Source organism: Corylus avellana, chromosome ca6, assembly GCF_901000735.1.
Source record: "Corylus avellana chromosome ca6, CavTom2PMs-1.0".
Classification (NCBI taxonomy): Eukaryota; Viridiplantae; Streptophyta; class Magnoliopsida; order Fagales; family Betulaceae; genus Corylus; species Corylus avellana.
Window position 1 is genome coordinate 3,856,941 of NC_081546.1, and position 16,303 is coordinate 3,873,243.

The 16,303-nt window shown below is 33.7% G+C and overlaps 1 protein-coding gene across 1 annotated transcript; it reads right to left on the reverse strand.

Moving 5' to 3' along the window:
• Positions 1 to 7,500: 7,500 nt before the first annotated feature.
• Positions 7,501 to 13,509, reverse strand: LOC132184579 (uncharacterized). Its single transcript, XM_059598266.1, has 3 exons — positions 13,204 to 13,509; positions 9,243 to 9,323; positions 7,501 to 8,148 (listed from the first exon to the last, which is right to left on the reverse strand). The coding sequence occupies exons 1-3, from the start codon at positions 13,360 to 13,362 to the stop codon at positions 7,738 to 7,740; spliced, it is 651 nt and encodes a 216-aa protein (XP_059454249.1). The 5' UTR covers positions 13,363 to 13,509; the 3' UTR covers positions 7,501 to 7,737.
• Between the last annotated feature and the right edge of the window lie 2,794 nt (positions 13,510 to 16,303).

Genomic DNA, 16,303 nt, shown 5'->3' on the forward strand with positions numbered 1-16,303 from the left:
CAAGGTGAAGAGAAGATCGGCTTCCTACCACTAAGCCACCTCCACGGGTGGTATGTTATTGAGATTACTTATAAATCGAAATCTCATATATATATATATATATATATATATATATAAAGTGTGTCGGTTGAATAATAAAGTCAAATGATTTATGTTTTGTGGACTGTGGTTGAAATTGACACGGAAAATTAGAACATTTTGATTAGTCTTTTTTACTTTTTTATGTTTTATTTAAGAACTATTAATCTTTTGAATATTATAAATTGTTAATAAAGCTTATTTATTTATTATATACATGAAAATGTATGAGACCCATCAAAATTCATAAAACGCCAATCGGTCATAACCCTTAACTAAAAGACTTCGCTTTACTTATTGCACTTGTAACGGAGATAAAAAAACCTCATAAATTAATGACTAGTAAATGGCTAGAAATGTGCCAAAATTTGCTGTAGATTTGAAATTAATTGGGACGGTAATATTAAAATATATTTTCTTGTAATACCCGAAAGACTATTATGTTATAGATAGTGTTTGAATTGTGGAGGTTCCAAATTATATTTTTGGCATTTTACTGAATGAGCAATTTGTCACATTTGATTGTTATATGATTAAAAAAAAAAAGACTTATATTTACTTTCTTTTTTCCTTTTTAATTAGGGTTAGATTCCATTTTGGTCTTTGTAGTTTGGACCATTACCAAAGGATTACGTCGGTTTTCAAAATTATCAGTATTTTTTTTTTATATAGAAAATTATCGGTATTAATATATGCTATTATCCCTCTATTCATGTTCTATCCAAAAACTTAACAACCCGCAACGTCAAAGCATATCAACAATCACCACTTATCGTATATGCCATGCACATCATCGTTACTTAAAAATTATTATTATTATTCACCCTAACATCGGCAACCACCATGGGTGGTGGTTCCACCATCTCAGTAGTGGGGAGATTCCACCCATGGGGGAGAACTCTACCAGGTGGGTGGTGGGTCGAACCCACAATCTCCCCTTTTTCTTTTCTTATCTTTTTTTTTTTAATTTTTTATTTTTTATTTTGAATCATTATAATGTGACAGAATCACATGACATGGGACACGTGGCAGATGTTGATATGCCTAACGTGGCGAGCCATTAGATTTTTGGATGGAACATTGAGAGAGGATGGATGAAAAAAGTTAATGGGACAACAAGAGATAACAATAATGATAATCAAAATAGTCATGTGATAAAGGTTGGAACAACATGGATTAAAAGAGATTTTAACCGTTTTAACTATTATAGGAGTTTTGTGGTAAAGAAGCAACTTAACTTGGTATTCTACAAAAAGTGAAAGTGTTGTTGGAACTATCAACTCAACTTGATTCTTCTCTAATATTCTTCTGTCCTTTGTCTTCGGCCAACATCTTCACATTAAACTTTTGAAAATACAACATTTTTCAAAATTTAGATTAATACTTGTGTGTAAAATGATTCTTATGATAAAGAAAATAGAGGTTTTGATCACATGATCCGCACATGACTCAAATTGTTTATTATAGCATGACATGAACTTTATTTTATCTTAACTTATGATCCGTTTACTTATGTGATTCCGTAGGCTAAAAATATGTTTTTAAACAAAATCGTAGAAAGTGTCTCATTTAGGAGTGTGTTTTTAAGTGTAATTCTAAGTGGTTTACTTATGTCCTACTAAGAATGATATGGCTATTAAAATTACCAGTGAGATTGTGATTGATCATTATTGAATTTTGATCAAATAGTGATTTTAATAGCCGCATCATTCTTAGTGTGACACAAATAGGACAAAAGTAGGCCACCTAAAATTACTCTGTTTTTAAGTGTGGTTTTAAATGCAAAACCCACAATTTTAAAAATCAAATCGCAACTATATCCCCCATGTAAAAGGATCTTCTCCATTTCAAAATCCCTTCATTTCCTCTATTTAATGTATTTTGAAAGGTATTGCATTTAATACACTACCATTATTAAAACTGTTGGACAACACTACCCTTCAAAATACACTAAATAGAGGAAATGGAGGAATTTTGAAATGGAGAAGATCATTTTCCCATGTATCAAACGGGATTGCGAACTAGATTGAGATCCCCTATAATTCCCTTTAAATTTGAAATTCTCAAATTCTTAAATCTCATCCTTTCATCTAATTTAAGCGTCTAAAATAAGCTTTGTTTCAGCATTTAATGAGTAAATTTAATAAGGAAGCTAACCTCAAGAAATTTAATAAGCCATGGAGAGAATCATTTTCCAATCTTAAGGGATCTCGCTTAACTATGATAGAATCCTATTCCAATCTTATGTGTAACGTCATAGCTTTGGTTATAATTTATCAAAGCTTTATGTTGATATTTTTCAATAAATGAATATAAAATATTCTCCTAAATTACACATTTTAAATTTTAAAATCACATATTTTGAAACCGCAAAATCAAAAGGGCCGTTACAACTTACAGCCACCAATGCTCAAATGCTTTAAAATCCACAAAAACAATAACTCCTCTAATCCAAATTCCACTTTCTTTTCTTTTTTTTCTTTCATATCTTAATATATAACACATTTTCCTCGCCAGCGCCGCCATCAGTTTAATTTTCATAGAAACGCATGCTTCTTTGAATCTCAAAAACAACTCTTTTTCTAGGCACCATGTATAGCGTGCTTATACTAATGATTGAGGTCCATCATTGATCATTTCATGCCCTCAGTTATGAGATCTAATGTACAAATAGCATGAATAAATTATCCATATATTTCTCAAGAGAAAAAAGGTTTATAAATCGATGTTTAATGATTTGATATGTTGCTCTTTTTTACACACATCGTGATATTGTGTTGACTGATCAGGCACATCAAATGCTAACTCAATGAAGAATAGGGATATTGTTGTGAGTGGACTTGTAAATGTTGTGTCCCACGTTGAGAAAATATAAAAGAAAAAAGTACTTAATATACTTAAGTAGACCTTAGCTCATTAACTTAAGCTTTTTTTTTTTGACATGTCCGCACAAAAGGGGAGAGGGGAATTCGAACTAGTGACCTCCACTTCATTAAGTGTGGTCTCAGCCAATTGAGCTACCTCTTGGGGACATTAACTTAGGCTTTTAGGCTATAGTTGTGTTCAATTATGTATATTAATGTCCTCTAAGTAAAAACTCCATAACTGTTTTATCTCCCGACAAATATTAAGTGGTGAGCTATATTAATTTGCTCAAAATAAAATGAAAAGAAAAAGGTCAATAAGTTTGTTTCTAACCCTATAGATTGTTTTATTTCCCATTTTCTCTCCTGTCAAATGGGTTTGAAGTGGTTTTGTTAAAAAAAAAAATACTAATATTTAAATGGAGTTGAGAAATATTTAAGAGAAATGCTTATTTGTATTCTAGAATCCATCTAGCATACATCTCTACTGAGTTTGTATACTCCAAGTCCCCATCCATCATTAATTAAAAGGAAAAAAAAAAAAATACTAATGATGAATGAAGCTTACTAACTTAGTGAAAATGTATTAAAAAAAGAAATAAAAAAAAAATTCTTAAGATTTAGAAAGTGAGACAATCTCTCTGAATGTTAATTTCTCATCGTAATTGGTTGAGATATTTTCATTTATATTTATATGACGAATACAAGTTGAGTTACATACAAACTTGTGTACATGTGGCGTGTTTTCTCTTGAGCTGAAGTTTTGTTCTTATCTTGATCTTCAATATTATCACATGTGGCGTGTTTTTAAAATGTTAATAGTTATAAAAAAAAAAAAAAAAAAATTGTAACTAAAATTTGGAGTATGGGAGGTGAATAGCATGTGCCAAAACATGCTCATTGCTCATGACTAGCTATAGCTATATTTAAAAGATTTATAAAATGGAATAATTTGTGAAAGAGTGTTGTTTTTACTTTATCTCGAATAAAATAAAATGGAGAGAAACCAGGAGGCATCAAGTAATGTCCCTGTAAAGTGGGAACCACACCCCTGCAATCACATTTCACCACTTTCTTTTGGAGGTTTGGACCATATTTTGCAGCCAACAAAAAGCAAGAACGAAGGCATATATAGGGTAAAAAGAAAACAATGAAAAGCAAAATGAAGCCTCCCTCTATAAAGGCAGCAGGCAGGAGCACTGAAAAAACTTTCCCAAATGCTTTTGTTAATGAGACAGACAGACAGCCTTATTGTACGTTATAGGAGAGAGAGAGAAAATTGTAAGGATTGATATGTGGCGTCCCGCATTGTCCGGATATAGAGATGAAGATGTATTTATATGTATACTTTATACTTATACTCTTTATAACAACAATGCATTTTAAAACTGTGATCCCGTCAGAATTCTAATGTTCATGATGTTCACTAAACAAGAAAGAAAAAAGGAAAACCCCAAACCGACCATTAAAATGCCAGACATTAATTTATGTCTCAGATGGATGATGACCCATCACATACTCGTACACATACACACAGTGACGTTAGGGAGGATGATATCACATTGGACAATAAGAAGACACCATTATATGTCACCAACAGCAGGATATGGCATTGTGATACACATGTTGCTTTCAATCATTCCATGCCCATTTTGCTCTGATGTAAATGTGGAATGTTTTAAGTATAAGAGTAAATTGCGGAGTAAGTATTTGAACTCAATATCCCTACTTGAATGTTATATTAAATTCCTACTTGTTAGAAAATATAGAAACATACCCTACGATTTTTGACGGGTTGTTTCACATTAATTAGGTTCACATTTCTACATTCAATCTCTTCTCAATTTGTAGTAGTGTTGGCTACTAGAATTTGTTTTTGGACGACCGTTTTGATTTCACACACCCATTTTTAATTCAGAATAGAATCCTTTTCATTTTAAATGAAATTGGTAGTATCTTTTTCATGATCATAATTTAAAGTTTATACAACTAACGGTGTATATGAAGTCAATATTAGCACGTCTTTTAAAAAAAACTAAATAATGTGAAATCATATACACCATTAAATACGTCAACTTTAAATCTTGACCATAAAATAAATATTATCTATTTCATTTAAAAGGGAGACGGTCCTTATCCTGCCAACTCACGGGTGCTTAATTATTACACCACTCGTCTCAAAAACTTTAACAGATAAAAATAAAAATAAAAATAAAAATTTATTTGATTAATGTTTTAAGAAGCTGCTTTGACCACTAGCAACTTGATTCAAAGTTAGTTGAGCTTGAAGGCATCCCTACTCCCAATCCCACCAACCAAAAGCTAATTACTTGATCTCTAAACAAGAGGGCCAATCTAAACTATTCATTACCGCTAAATTAATATTCATTGAGGCTCAGTGCTTAAGAAAATAAGTAGCAGAAATGATAATGGAAAATGTAATTGATTTAGTTCCATCATTATAGCCATACGGTAAACATGAGATTCTGAAGGATTTTTTTTTTTTTTTTTTTCTGTAGTGAAAAAAAAAATACTACTCCTTTAAAATCTTCGTAAATTTCTTTTTACATGCGCAAGTGTTAAAGTATTAATTAAATAATTAAGTTTGTTTATTTTTATCTTCTTAAACTTTTGAAAGTCGATTATAGCCCCTCTAAAAATAAATAAATTAACCTTTAAATTTGTTAATATATATATATATATTGGGTATTAAAAAACAAATTAATGCAATCCAGTTCCTAAAATTAAATCAATGCCCTACCGTGTGGGGCAGCAAAAGGAAGACAAGTGGGACTTTTACCTATCTAGCAGTTGCTCATTTGAAATGAAAGTCTACAGAGAAGGCATTCAAGTTGACAGTACCCTACACTAACCCCTACCATATTTTGTCAGCAAAATTTTTTTTTTTTTTAAAAAAAAAAAATTGTTGACAAGTAACCTACCTTCAGGAAATCTATAGAAGAAAAAAAAAAAAAAACAAAAAAACAAAACAAAACAAAAACAAAAAATGTTGCGGCTAATTTTTTAGCTAAATTTGTTATAGGGTAAAAATAACCTTTTACTCTTACAAGTTGTTTAATATTTGATAACAGATGTAGAGCCTGTTTGAGATTACATTTAAGGGGCCTAAAAGTGTGTTTAACACTCAAAAAGTTCATTTGAAGAAAAAAATACTCGTTTAGCAAAAAAATTAAAAGCACTTTTAATGGTCCAAAAAGCCTAAAAATGGTCGAAACGCATTTTTTGCAAAAGCTTAAAAATGAAGCTTTTGTCCAAGAGCGCCTTTTAACTTAAAAACTCTATTTTTCAAACGCAATCCCAAACAGGCTTGTAGTATTGTAGAGAAATTTTTTTCTCAAGATTTTATTGAAAAATAAAAAGTTCAATTGTAACCCTATCAGCACGATGTATCTCATCATCCAGGATCAAATTTATAAAACTTGTCCACAATTTGTAACTTATCCTGAGCGTTTAATGATAACTAGAAAGTAAAAGTTAAGGGCTCGTTTGATAAAATTTTGAAAAGGTGTTTTGTATTTTGGATTTTGAAAAGAGTTTTCGAAAAGGTAAAAGTTGAAAATTGATTTGGTGGATGCCACATTTTAAAAAGGTTGAAAATTGGTTTGGAAAATTTTTTGAAGTGTTTTGTAAAAATCAAAAATTGAGAAATAATTTTTATAAGAAATGAAGAAATATTTAAAAAGTGTTGCACAATCGCCGTGGTGTTGATTCAAAGCCCTAGCAAGTAGCGGTGGTCACCAGGCCGAGAGTGGTCAAGAGTGGCTGCCAGACAACATCACCACAAAACAATTTTTTTTTTTTTTTTTAAAGAATAAGTGTTTTGTGTGTGTGTTTTTTTTTTTAGAGTAATTTTGTAGTTTGTTTTGAATGTGTTACTGGTAAGCTGCATCCAAAAATTTGTTTGGTAAACCAATTTTAAAAAGAGTTTTTAGCTTTTGAAGGGGTGAAAAATCCTAAAAAGGCCAAAAAAATTGCATGGGATTCTTCCATCGTAGGAACTGATTGTGAGAGCATCTCTGGTAGGTAAGCTGCACATTCATTTCATGTCAAGCTAAGGAAAGAGTGATTGGTGCATATGGGCTAAAAAATGGTAGGACCCAATCATCCTTGTCTGATTTATCAAATTAATCAACGTGCCACTTCTTCATCACCAATACCGCGGTTCAGTTTATGGATTTTTTTTTTTTTTTTTTTTGTTCTCTTAAATTTATCAAGTCGACCTTGAACGGAACATAATTGTATTCTCTCAAGTTCGTTTTAACGGGAGAATATCCAAATAGAAGTATTTTTGTCTTTTCATTGTGGGAGGTTTTTAAGAGTTACACAGATGCGGTCTAAAATTTCTGAACTTCTTAAGAATTCTATTTGATGGGTTTGAGTGGCCCATTTATTTTACGGTCATGATTCAAAGTTTGTGCATAACGGAATAAATGATGTCAATGTCGACAGAGTTAAAATTTACAAAGATCCTTGAACAAAAATAACAATTCCAACACAAACATAAAGACGTGTTAAGAAAAGGCGAGGAAACAAAGGCGACGGCAAAACCATAGGTGCAGAATTAAATATTTTAGATATATTCAATAACAACAAACACTTTACAGAAGATATAAAAGACCCAAACTCAAGAGGAAGTAAAATAAGAGGTTCTGTTATCAGTTCCATCTTTTACTTTCATTCCTTAATGAAACGAAGAAAAGAGGTTTGTAATCACCATAATTCTTCCAAATCTTTTGACCACTGGCATGGGAAGAGAGTAGTGATATGGGCAATTTCAGTAACTGGATTCATGAGCAGGACTATCTGCATGCATGTCCATGGCAGAATCATTGGAACTGAGAGCACTAGAATCCCTGCTCTGGTTATTGAGAAAGGTGGGTTCATTGTTTCTCACCCCATTTCCTAAGGGCAGACCACCATTTAAACAGTAACCACCCCGAGTAATGTGATACTGCTGAAGGCTCTGGCGAAGAGGGCTTGATAAAGCATTTGAGAAGACTGAATTCTTAGGTTGTTGATCACAGTGCTCCGAACGAATTCCCTGCCCAGCAGCTGTTAGGCCAGATGAGCCTGATGAAACTGGGAAACCTGAGTTCGTGACATGCATTGCAGGTTGAGACTGCTGATGTTGCACTGGAGCTCTAGGGGACATTGATGGCTCCTCCGCACAGTAGTCCAACTCATTCTGCTCAGAAATCAGAAAACTTCCCATTTTCAGATATAGCTAAAACAATGCAAACAGCTAATATAAATGTTGGAATTCTCAATGCAAGAGAACAAAATCGATTTTATATATTAATAAAAAAAATAAAAAATAAAAAGAAATTAGACTATGTCGTATATTTTGAGTGTCTAGGTTTTACTGTATCACTTAACGTACACATTTTTCAATGTAAATTCAGAGCCCACATTAAAACAAAATAAAATTACTAAAGGAAAAGGTGGGGGGACCCCAACAAACACCCCAAAAACAGCCATCAGTGCATGAAACTAAAACTATAAATAAAACAGAAAATTGAGCCAAATATATCAGGTACCATAGTTCATTGACTAATAAGCCAAGGAGAGGGATACCATAATGGTGGTTATGTGGCGCAGTCCAATGAATGGACCACTGAAAGAAAAAAGAAAAAAGAAAAGTACACTGACAATGACTACAATGAAGCGGTCGATAAAGATCACATTTCCCACATCTTTGGACATAAGAACATGCTCTACGACAGCTCCAGACAAAAGAGTCATTCCCGCTTTATTGAGGGAGGAGGTGTGGATAGGCTCTCGGAGGGAAGATTTGGAATTGGACATCATTGGAAAGGGCGGCACTCTAGTGAAGAGGGGGCGGTGTGTGGGCCACACGCGCTGGTGGAGGGGCTGGCTGGAGGCAGCTCATGAGGAATCTAGGGTGAGGAGGCCAGTGGAGGGGCGCATGAGTGGCAGAGGTAATCAGGCGGAGATAGATCTAGCTTCTATCTTCCCACAAAAGAAGAGAGAAAAAAAAAGAAGAGAAAGAGGAAAAGAGAGGAGAGAAGAGAAGGTAGAAGAGTAAGAGAGGAAGAGAGGGAGGAGGGCTTCTCCTTCCTCCCATCTGCTTTGCTGATGGGGGGGTGCAGATGGGGGCGCAGAAGGGAGGAGTTTGTTTTTGGGGAGAGAGAGAGGCTCCGATATTCCTCATACCACTTAGCTATAGAGCGCATACATGGTTACTATGTTATAAAAGTCTGCTTACAAACACGATACAAGATCATAATTAGATCAGGCACGGTGAATAGTTAACAGTACCTGAATGTAATTGAGAATATCAACTGTTGCAACTCTAGATCCTTCCTCTTGTTGCCTCCGGATCCAATGGTAGAGTTTTTCCTGAAAAAAGAAATACCAGGCTACATCAATGAAATGTCAAGGCCATTAATACACACTATTAGAAGATATAGATTTAAGGCAAAGGCTTAACTGAAACAAGATATGTAATGCTAAAAGTTTACTGCCTGTTGCCTATGCTGGTGCGAGTAATTTCAAACAAAGATGATCAAGCACCAAAAGAAACATAAAACATAGACCTCATGGCTTATGCAAGGAGCTGAGATGTGAAAAAGTAGCATTCACCTTACTAGAAAAAATAGTCAAAAGAATTATTTCCAAAAGCAAAACATGGCAGATGGGAAAACGTAGAGCTCAGAAAAGTTTCAAGGTAGAAGGGTTGAACAAGGAAAGAAATGAAAGGTAAAATTAAAAGCAGGCACCAGAACCTTTAACCAGGCATAAAGTGAACAGTTTGGCCTCAGACCATCAAGAGTATAATAACAAAAAGTTTAAGAACGTAATATATTGGTTTGCTGTGAGAGAAGATGCCAGTGACTACTTGACAATAACATCGAGAGTAAACCAACTTCAGCTACCTTATATATAGTTTGCTTAAGAAAATAATATTAACTGCCCACTTGTGACATCTAAGCCACTCCACAAACACAATTTAAAAAAAAAAAATTGAAAGGCAGAGGCTCGACTACTAAGACCCATATACATTTTCTGACAAGAAGATGACCATCAAGTAGATCAGTCCTAAAAATGGGAAAGAAAATGGTATATACTTTCTATTGAGCAGTGGACTAGACGATCATAGACAAAACAACTTCTGAACACTTCATTACTAAGTAAAAGAGAAGTGAAGAAGCAGTTTACTGAAAGGTTTACAGGCATTGCACCTTCTAAGCTTGGTTCAAGAAATGCAGCAACAAACGGAGAGGGGTGGGTGGATTTCAATTTCAAAGTGTTTTTAATCTTTTCTTTGACAAGTAAAAGTTCCATTTCAGTTTCAGAATTTCTCTTCCTCCAACAACATGCTTAATATCCCATTAATCATCCTACTGCTTAATCCCTGAAAAGCACAGATACAAGTCCGGGATATGCGGAATATGGATATTATATAGACATGGCGAATACTATGTCTGTGAAAAACACCATACATTCATTACATTTTTATAAACTCCAAATTGTACCTTATCATATAATAATACTCAAGCATCCCTGCTTTGGACAAGAAAGAAGGCACCAGTACTGAGAAACTCAGATCAAAAGGGTCAAATTTCCAAATAAAACAAAGTCAAGTTCTAATGTTTGACACACATTCAAATGTGTTTAGGAGTATCTAAGAGGTAACATATATGTTTCCAATTTTTTTATTTATTTATTTTTTTAAAAGAAAAAAAAAAAACTAGAGATGTGTAAAAGGGGCATTGAATAACTGATACATATCATGTAGCAACCCCAAAAAATGTTAGACACATCTGCGCTATCACTCCCAAATAACTAGTCACTTATAAAGCCCACTCTCACCTAGAAAATAGCTAATGTGGGACATTACACGCATGAGCTCCTTTATAGTTCACCCACTTTTATGTAGGCTAATCATCTTCCTAATGTGAAACTGGGGTGTTACAATTCCCTCATCTTAAATCCCTAACGTTCTCGTCAGACAGTGCTCCAATACCACATGGAATTACTAGGTGGCTTTGATACCATTTGTAACGATCATGTGAAACCGCTAGACACCTATTCGCCATCACTCCAAAAGGACTAGTCAATTTGGATCTTTCATAAAATCACTTATAAAGCACAATCTTATTTAGTAAAGAACCAATATGGGACTTAGCACCCATAAGTACCTTTATAATCTACCCACTCTATGTTGGTTATTCATTTTCCCAATGTGGGAATTGGGGTGTTACAATTCCAACCCCAAATTCTTGATGTTCCTCGTTGGGGTCACATCATACAGTGAGTACCACATAGCATTACTAGGTTACTCTAACATCATTTGTAGTGACACATGAAAAGCGCTAGTCACATCTGTATTATCACTCCAAAATGACTAGTCAAGTTACAATTGGAACTCCCTATAATCGCTTATAAAGCCTAGTCTTACCTAGTAATGAACTAATGTGGGACTTAGTACACATGAGTTTCTTTATAATCCACCCACTCTATGTGGGTAATCATCTTCCCAACGTGAGATTGAGGTGTTACATATCCAATATGAGTAAGTTCCCTTGCAGAAGTATCCTAGCAACTTAACTTGTACTAAACCTAAAGTAGTCTTAAGCAATAGGACAAACTAGTGGAAACTGATATCTATTCCGTGTATTTAAAATATGCATAATAAAACTAACAACTTCTAACCAGGAAAGGCCTCTTGTTAAAACAAAATATGTGCTTATACACACAAGAACTGAACCCACAATTTGTATTTGCCCACAATAATTTTAAAAAGACTCAATCTTGCCTTGTAATCTGGTGCCAAGTAAAAATATAATGTCATGTTTGATCCAAAGCTTTTCAAGCCATGGCTAAAGCGTATTCAATATTTTTTTTGCAATAAAAGGGGAAGATGTAATGCCCTTAACTAATAGATCCCTCACATAAAATCTTAAATCAACTTCCACCATCAATCAACATCCTCCATATTTACTTTTGGCAAATTGTGCCTTTTCTTTTAATTTGATTCTAGGCCCGATTCTTTGTTTCTTCAACTGCCAATACACCTTCTTGCTCTTTTATCATTTATTGAAGCAACCAGCCAAGTCATTTAACAATCATACACGAGTACAAATTTTCTACACAAGTAACAATGGGCCATTACAATCTTAGATACTATGAATAACACTCCTGATAGTTGATATCATCCAATACTCTTTGGGTTTTTTGCAAGTATTTAGCCCATAGCGGACCATTCGCAAACCTATGATGTATCTTAATGTTTCTCATGTATCACACTTTGATTAAGCTTACTGCAAACTATACTAGATGAATCTTCACAGTATGTGTACAGTGGCATTAATTATTCATGTTAAGATCAGATTCATTCATATAGAAAAAGATTCTCCCTTCAATTGTACTTGTTTAAACTTGATTTAGTTCTTTCATAAACATTAATGTAGATGGAGACATGATAGGTCTAAAGTTCAATTCTTACTGAAGTTCTTAGTCACATGCATACATTGCAACCTTTCTCCCTTAAATTGCTGATAACTCTAATGATTGTAGCCACAGGCCCACAATGCCACATGGCTAGCTAAACCTTTGAAAAACTTGAAAAGTAAGCCTTAACTTAAAGGTACTTACATCAGAACTCGTTCCCAACTTTTACATTTTGTATTTAGATCCCTTTTTAGTATTTTCCATATAATTAAGCAATTCCAGTAACCCAGTTCAAATAAATGCTTCTCTATAATAAGAAAGTCCACATACTCCGATACTCCCATACAGAAACACGCTTGGTCTGTTGTTCACACTCTTGAGATTAACACTATATGCTTGTCCAGATTTTGATAAAGTGGTGTTGATTCTTGCCTTAGTTGCCTAATTACTATTCGAAGATCCCAAGTATCCCCTAGACTGGTAAAAAAAACCAATAGTTTTTACAAAATTGGAGCTTTTCTTATTCCAGGACTCACTCCACCATTGTCTCACCCGAAGTACAATTCACCAAACTATAACCAAAGCTTCGGAAACAAAAAATTAGGATAAAAAAGACACAATATTTCAATTGATTAAATGTAAATGCAATCTAATTAACAATCAAACCATAAACGAGATAATCTAAAGCCAAAACTAAGAACAGTAATCGATAAACTTTTATGACCAAGCAAGCATATAAAAACGATAATCGCCGAGCCAACAGACATCGAATATCATCAGAATCAAAATAATATGTGAATATCAAAGAGAGGAGAGTGATACGTACAAGGCCGTGGCGTTCGCCGGCTTGGAAGGAGAACTTCTGGTGGTTCATGGCCTGGGTATAGAGCTGCGAGAGCGAGTTGGCCGCGCTGCAAAACGACGCGTACATGGTCCGATCCACCTCGTCCAGGCTCGTCGCCACGGACTTCCTCTTCTTCGCCATCGCTCTGTTTGTTATTGCGATTCGATTCGGCGATCGAAGAAGACGCCTTTTTCTTCTTCCTTTCACGTTGCGATATTGGAGGCTTTTGGAATTATAAGAGAGAAGGCGAATGTAGAAGAGGGGTGGCTTTTGTACTTTCTATAGAGCACACAGTCGCAGAAGGAAGGAGGGGACACATGCTACCTATCGTGGCAATACCACCCACGTGATAATTGCTTCATTACGAAATTGTATAGCGACATCATTTTTTCTTTCTTCGATAAACTATATATATTAACCCCAAAACTACATATATATATAATTTGGGAGGGACATTAATATCCCTCCGAAATTATTTGTTCGTTGTTAAGATTTTCTGTTAAATTATAACATAAGTATGTCATATAACCATGAATGTGACCTTTTTACCATTTTTGGTTCGTTATACCCCTCCTTTCAACGCTTTTGTTGGATTCAATTTATTTTGTTATATTCCAATAAACCTATGTGTTTTGATCGAGACGAGTAATTTTATTTGTCATTCCTTATCACTCTCAAGTCTCGTGTGGCGTATTTTTTACAACAAAAAAAAATTAATTTCTATGGACCAAATGTTATAGAAACCACACCACATGAAATTAGAGTGATATAGCAAGGGATGGCAAATAAAATTACTCGATCAAGATGGGTCATCTTTTTTCTTTCTAATACATGGAGCCATTGTGAGAGTCCCTCCTAGAAACCCACGACATATCTAGCAAACTCAAAACAAAGAAATCCACAACCGGACCGACCAAAGGCAGGAACCCATCAAAACCATGGCTTCTTCACATGATGAAAAAAGCGATGCAAGTACACGACGTTCATAAGGATGCAAGTATTTCACCCTACAATCAAACAACCAAGGCCTTCCCGACAACACGTGACAAATCTTCATAGGAATTACATCGCACCATACCGACTCATAGCAATGTTTACCCAAGGAAAATGAAATTAAACATCTAGATTTCTAGAGGAAATTTTAATTTATGAACTACCTCATGTGACATACATTCATTTCGCTTTCATTATCGATGATGAGGTTCAACACCTTGCCATTATGCTCCACTCGAGTGTGAAAAATGTTTGTTCGAAGCCATGGACACGCCTGATTACGCAAATCGGTAGTTGGGCTGCCATCTTCAATCTTCATGTGTAAGTTGTGTGCATGCGCTTCATACTATCCTTATGCTACACTTGGGTTGGAGAAATTTTTGAATGTTCTATATTTCCTGTATAGGATGCTCCTCTAAGGTCAAGAAACCATCTTAAACCCTCTTAGAGGGTACTTTGCTTCACCATTATCCAGCCAAGAAAGGTTGTTTTGTGAAAATCAAACCACATCCTTCAACCATTTGAAGCCTACAGCTGGTTGGTAGGTAAAGCAGATTATGTGTAGAAAATTGGTCAATAAGAAGTTGGAGCTTATTACGAGCTTGACTGTGTACGGATTGTCTTAGTTTTACAAAGGTTGTAAATTTTAATATGTATCTACTTTGTATGTAATTTTCTAAGTTTGACTATCCCGATGTGGTTTTATCTTTGATTTGTTCAAAAGATTTCTACTTGTCAACAAAATCTTTGTATTGATTATTTGTGCAGATTGTTATTTTTTCTTTAATTGCTGCATAATCCTTGTTTGAATTTGCTGCATTGTTGTGCACTTCTGAAAAGGGTTAGTTTCTAGTCCTTTCATAATGAGGCAATCCAGTCTTGAAAAACATAGGGATCTAGCTCGAGAAAAATGCTGCCAACTATTACTAAGATTGAAAAGAGACACAGACCAAACGACAAAGAAGAAACATAAGATAGCATTGAGACATCATGGGTACTTAAGACATTTTTCATGTCTCATCAAGGGTAACTTTACCATTTTGTTAGCTTAGGGGGTACTTCGGACACTTTGTAAGCAAGGATAGGAGTGCTTTATTTGGGCATTTTTAATGGCTTCTTCGGCTAATTCGATTATTAAAGTTATACGAGTTCTACTCCTTTAATAAACAAGCCTCGATTTATGATTAAGCTTAGTTTATTTAATAAAAGAACCAAACTCTCAAGTCGAGTATAAACGAGTTTGGTTTATATATACTATAAAAACATATATATGTTAAGATTCAAGTAAATTTATCTAATTAACTCAAATGATAAATTTTTAATAATAATTAATTAACAAATTATTAGTATGAATTTACGAGAAAAAAAAATCATTATATTTAATTATTTAATTATTAAATTATTAAATTAGTTTTAATAACATTACTTTGGAGTTTCTGATATTTTAACAACTTGTTTTGAAAACTACGAGTCAAACAAAATTTTGTTAAATAAAAAGCATTTTTTTTTGTTGGTTTTAAAACCAAAAATAAGATTTTAAAACTTATTCCCAAACAAGGCCTATGTTTTGAGTTTTTTCGCTATGAGTCTATGGCACATTATTTAAATAAGAAGTTACCTTGTGAGAAACGTATACAACTTATTCTCAAAAAAATTTCCTTCATATCCCTTTTAAGAAAAGTATACAACTTTCCTAATGGGTACTTAAAAAGGCATGATAAAGGCACAATTTTTGGCCTAATTTTTCTCTCATTTTTATTTTTTATTTTTTTTTAAACAAAATAAAAAATAAATTTTTTTGGAAGCAATAACATTCTATGTGGTCCTTTTTTATTTGGTATTTTTTTATATTAAAAATGGTATTTTTCTTCATAAAATGGTCATTTTTTTTTAAAAAAAAATACCAAATAAAAAATGACCACATATATAGGATGTTATTGCTTAATTTTTTTTTTTTTTAAAAAAAAATCACAATAGGAAAAAGTTGGGCCAAAGTTGTGCCTTTATCATTTCTCTACTTAAAAACTACGAAACAAAAGAAAGTATCTATCACGGTATATTGTTTCCATTGATGTTCGTCCCTTTCTAT

Bases quoted from the DNA above. Each gene is read 5' to 3' on its own strand.
- LOC132184579 (XM_059598266.1), bottom strand. From the start codon at position 13,362: ATGGCGAAGAAGAGGAAGTCCGTGGCGACGAGCCTGGACGAGGTGGAT. The intron at 9,324-13,203 runs GTACGTATCACT...TTCTTTTTTCAG, and splicing joins CCGGCGAACGCCACGGCCTT to GAAAAACTCTACCATTGGAT. The intron at 8,149-9,242 runs GTACTGTTAACT...ATTTCTGAGCAG, and splicing joins ATATTCTCAATTACATTCAG to AATGAGTTGGACTACTGTGC.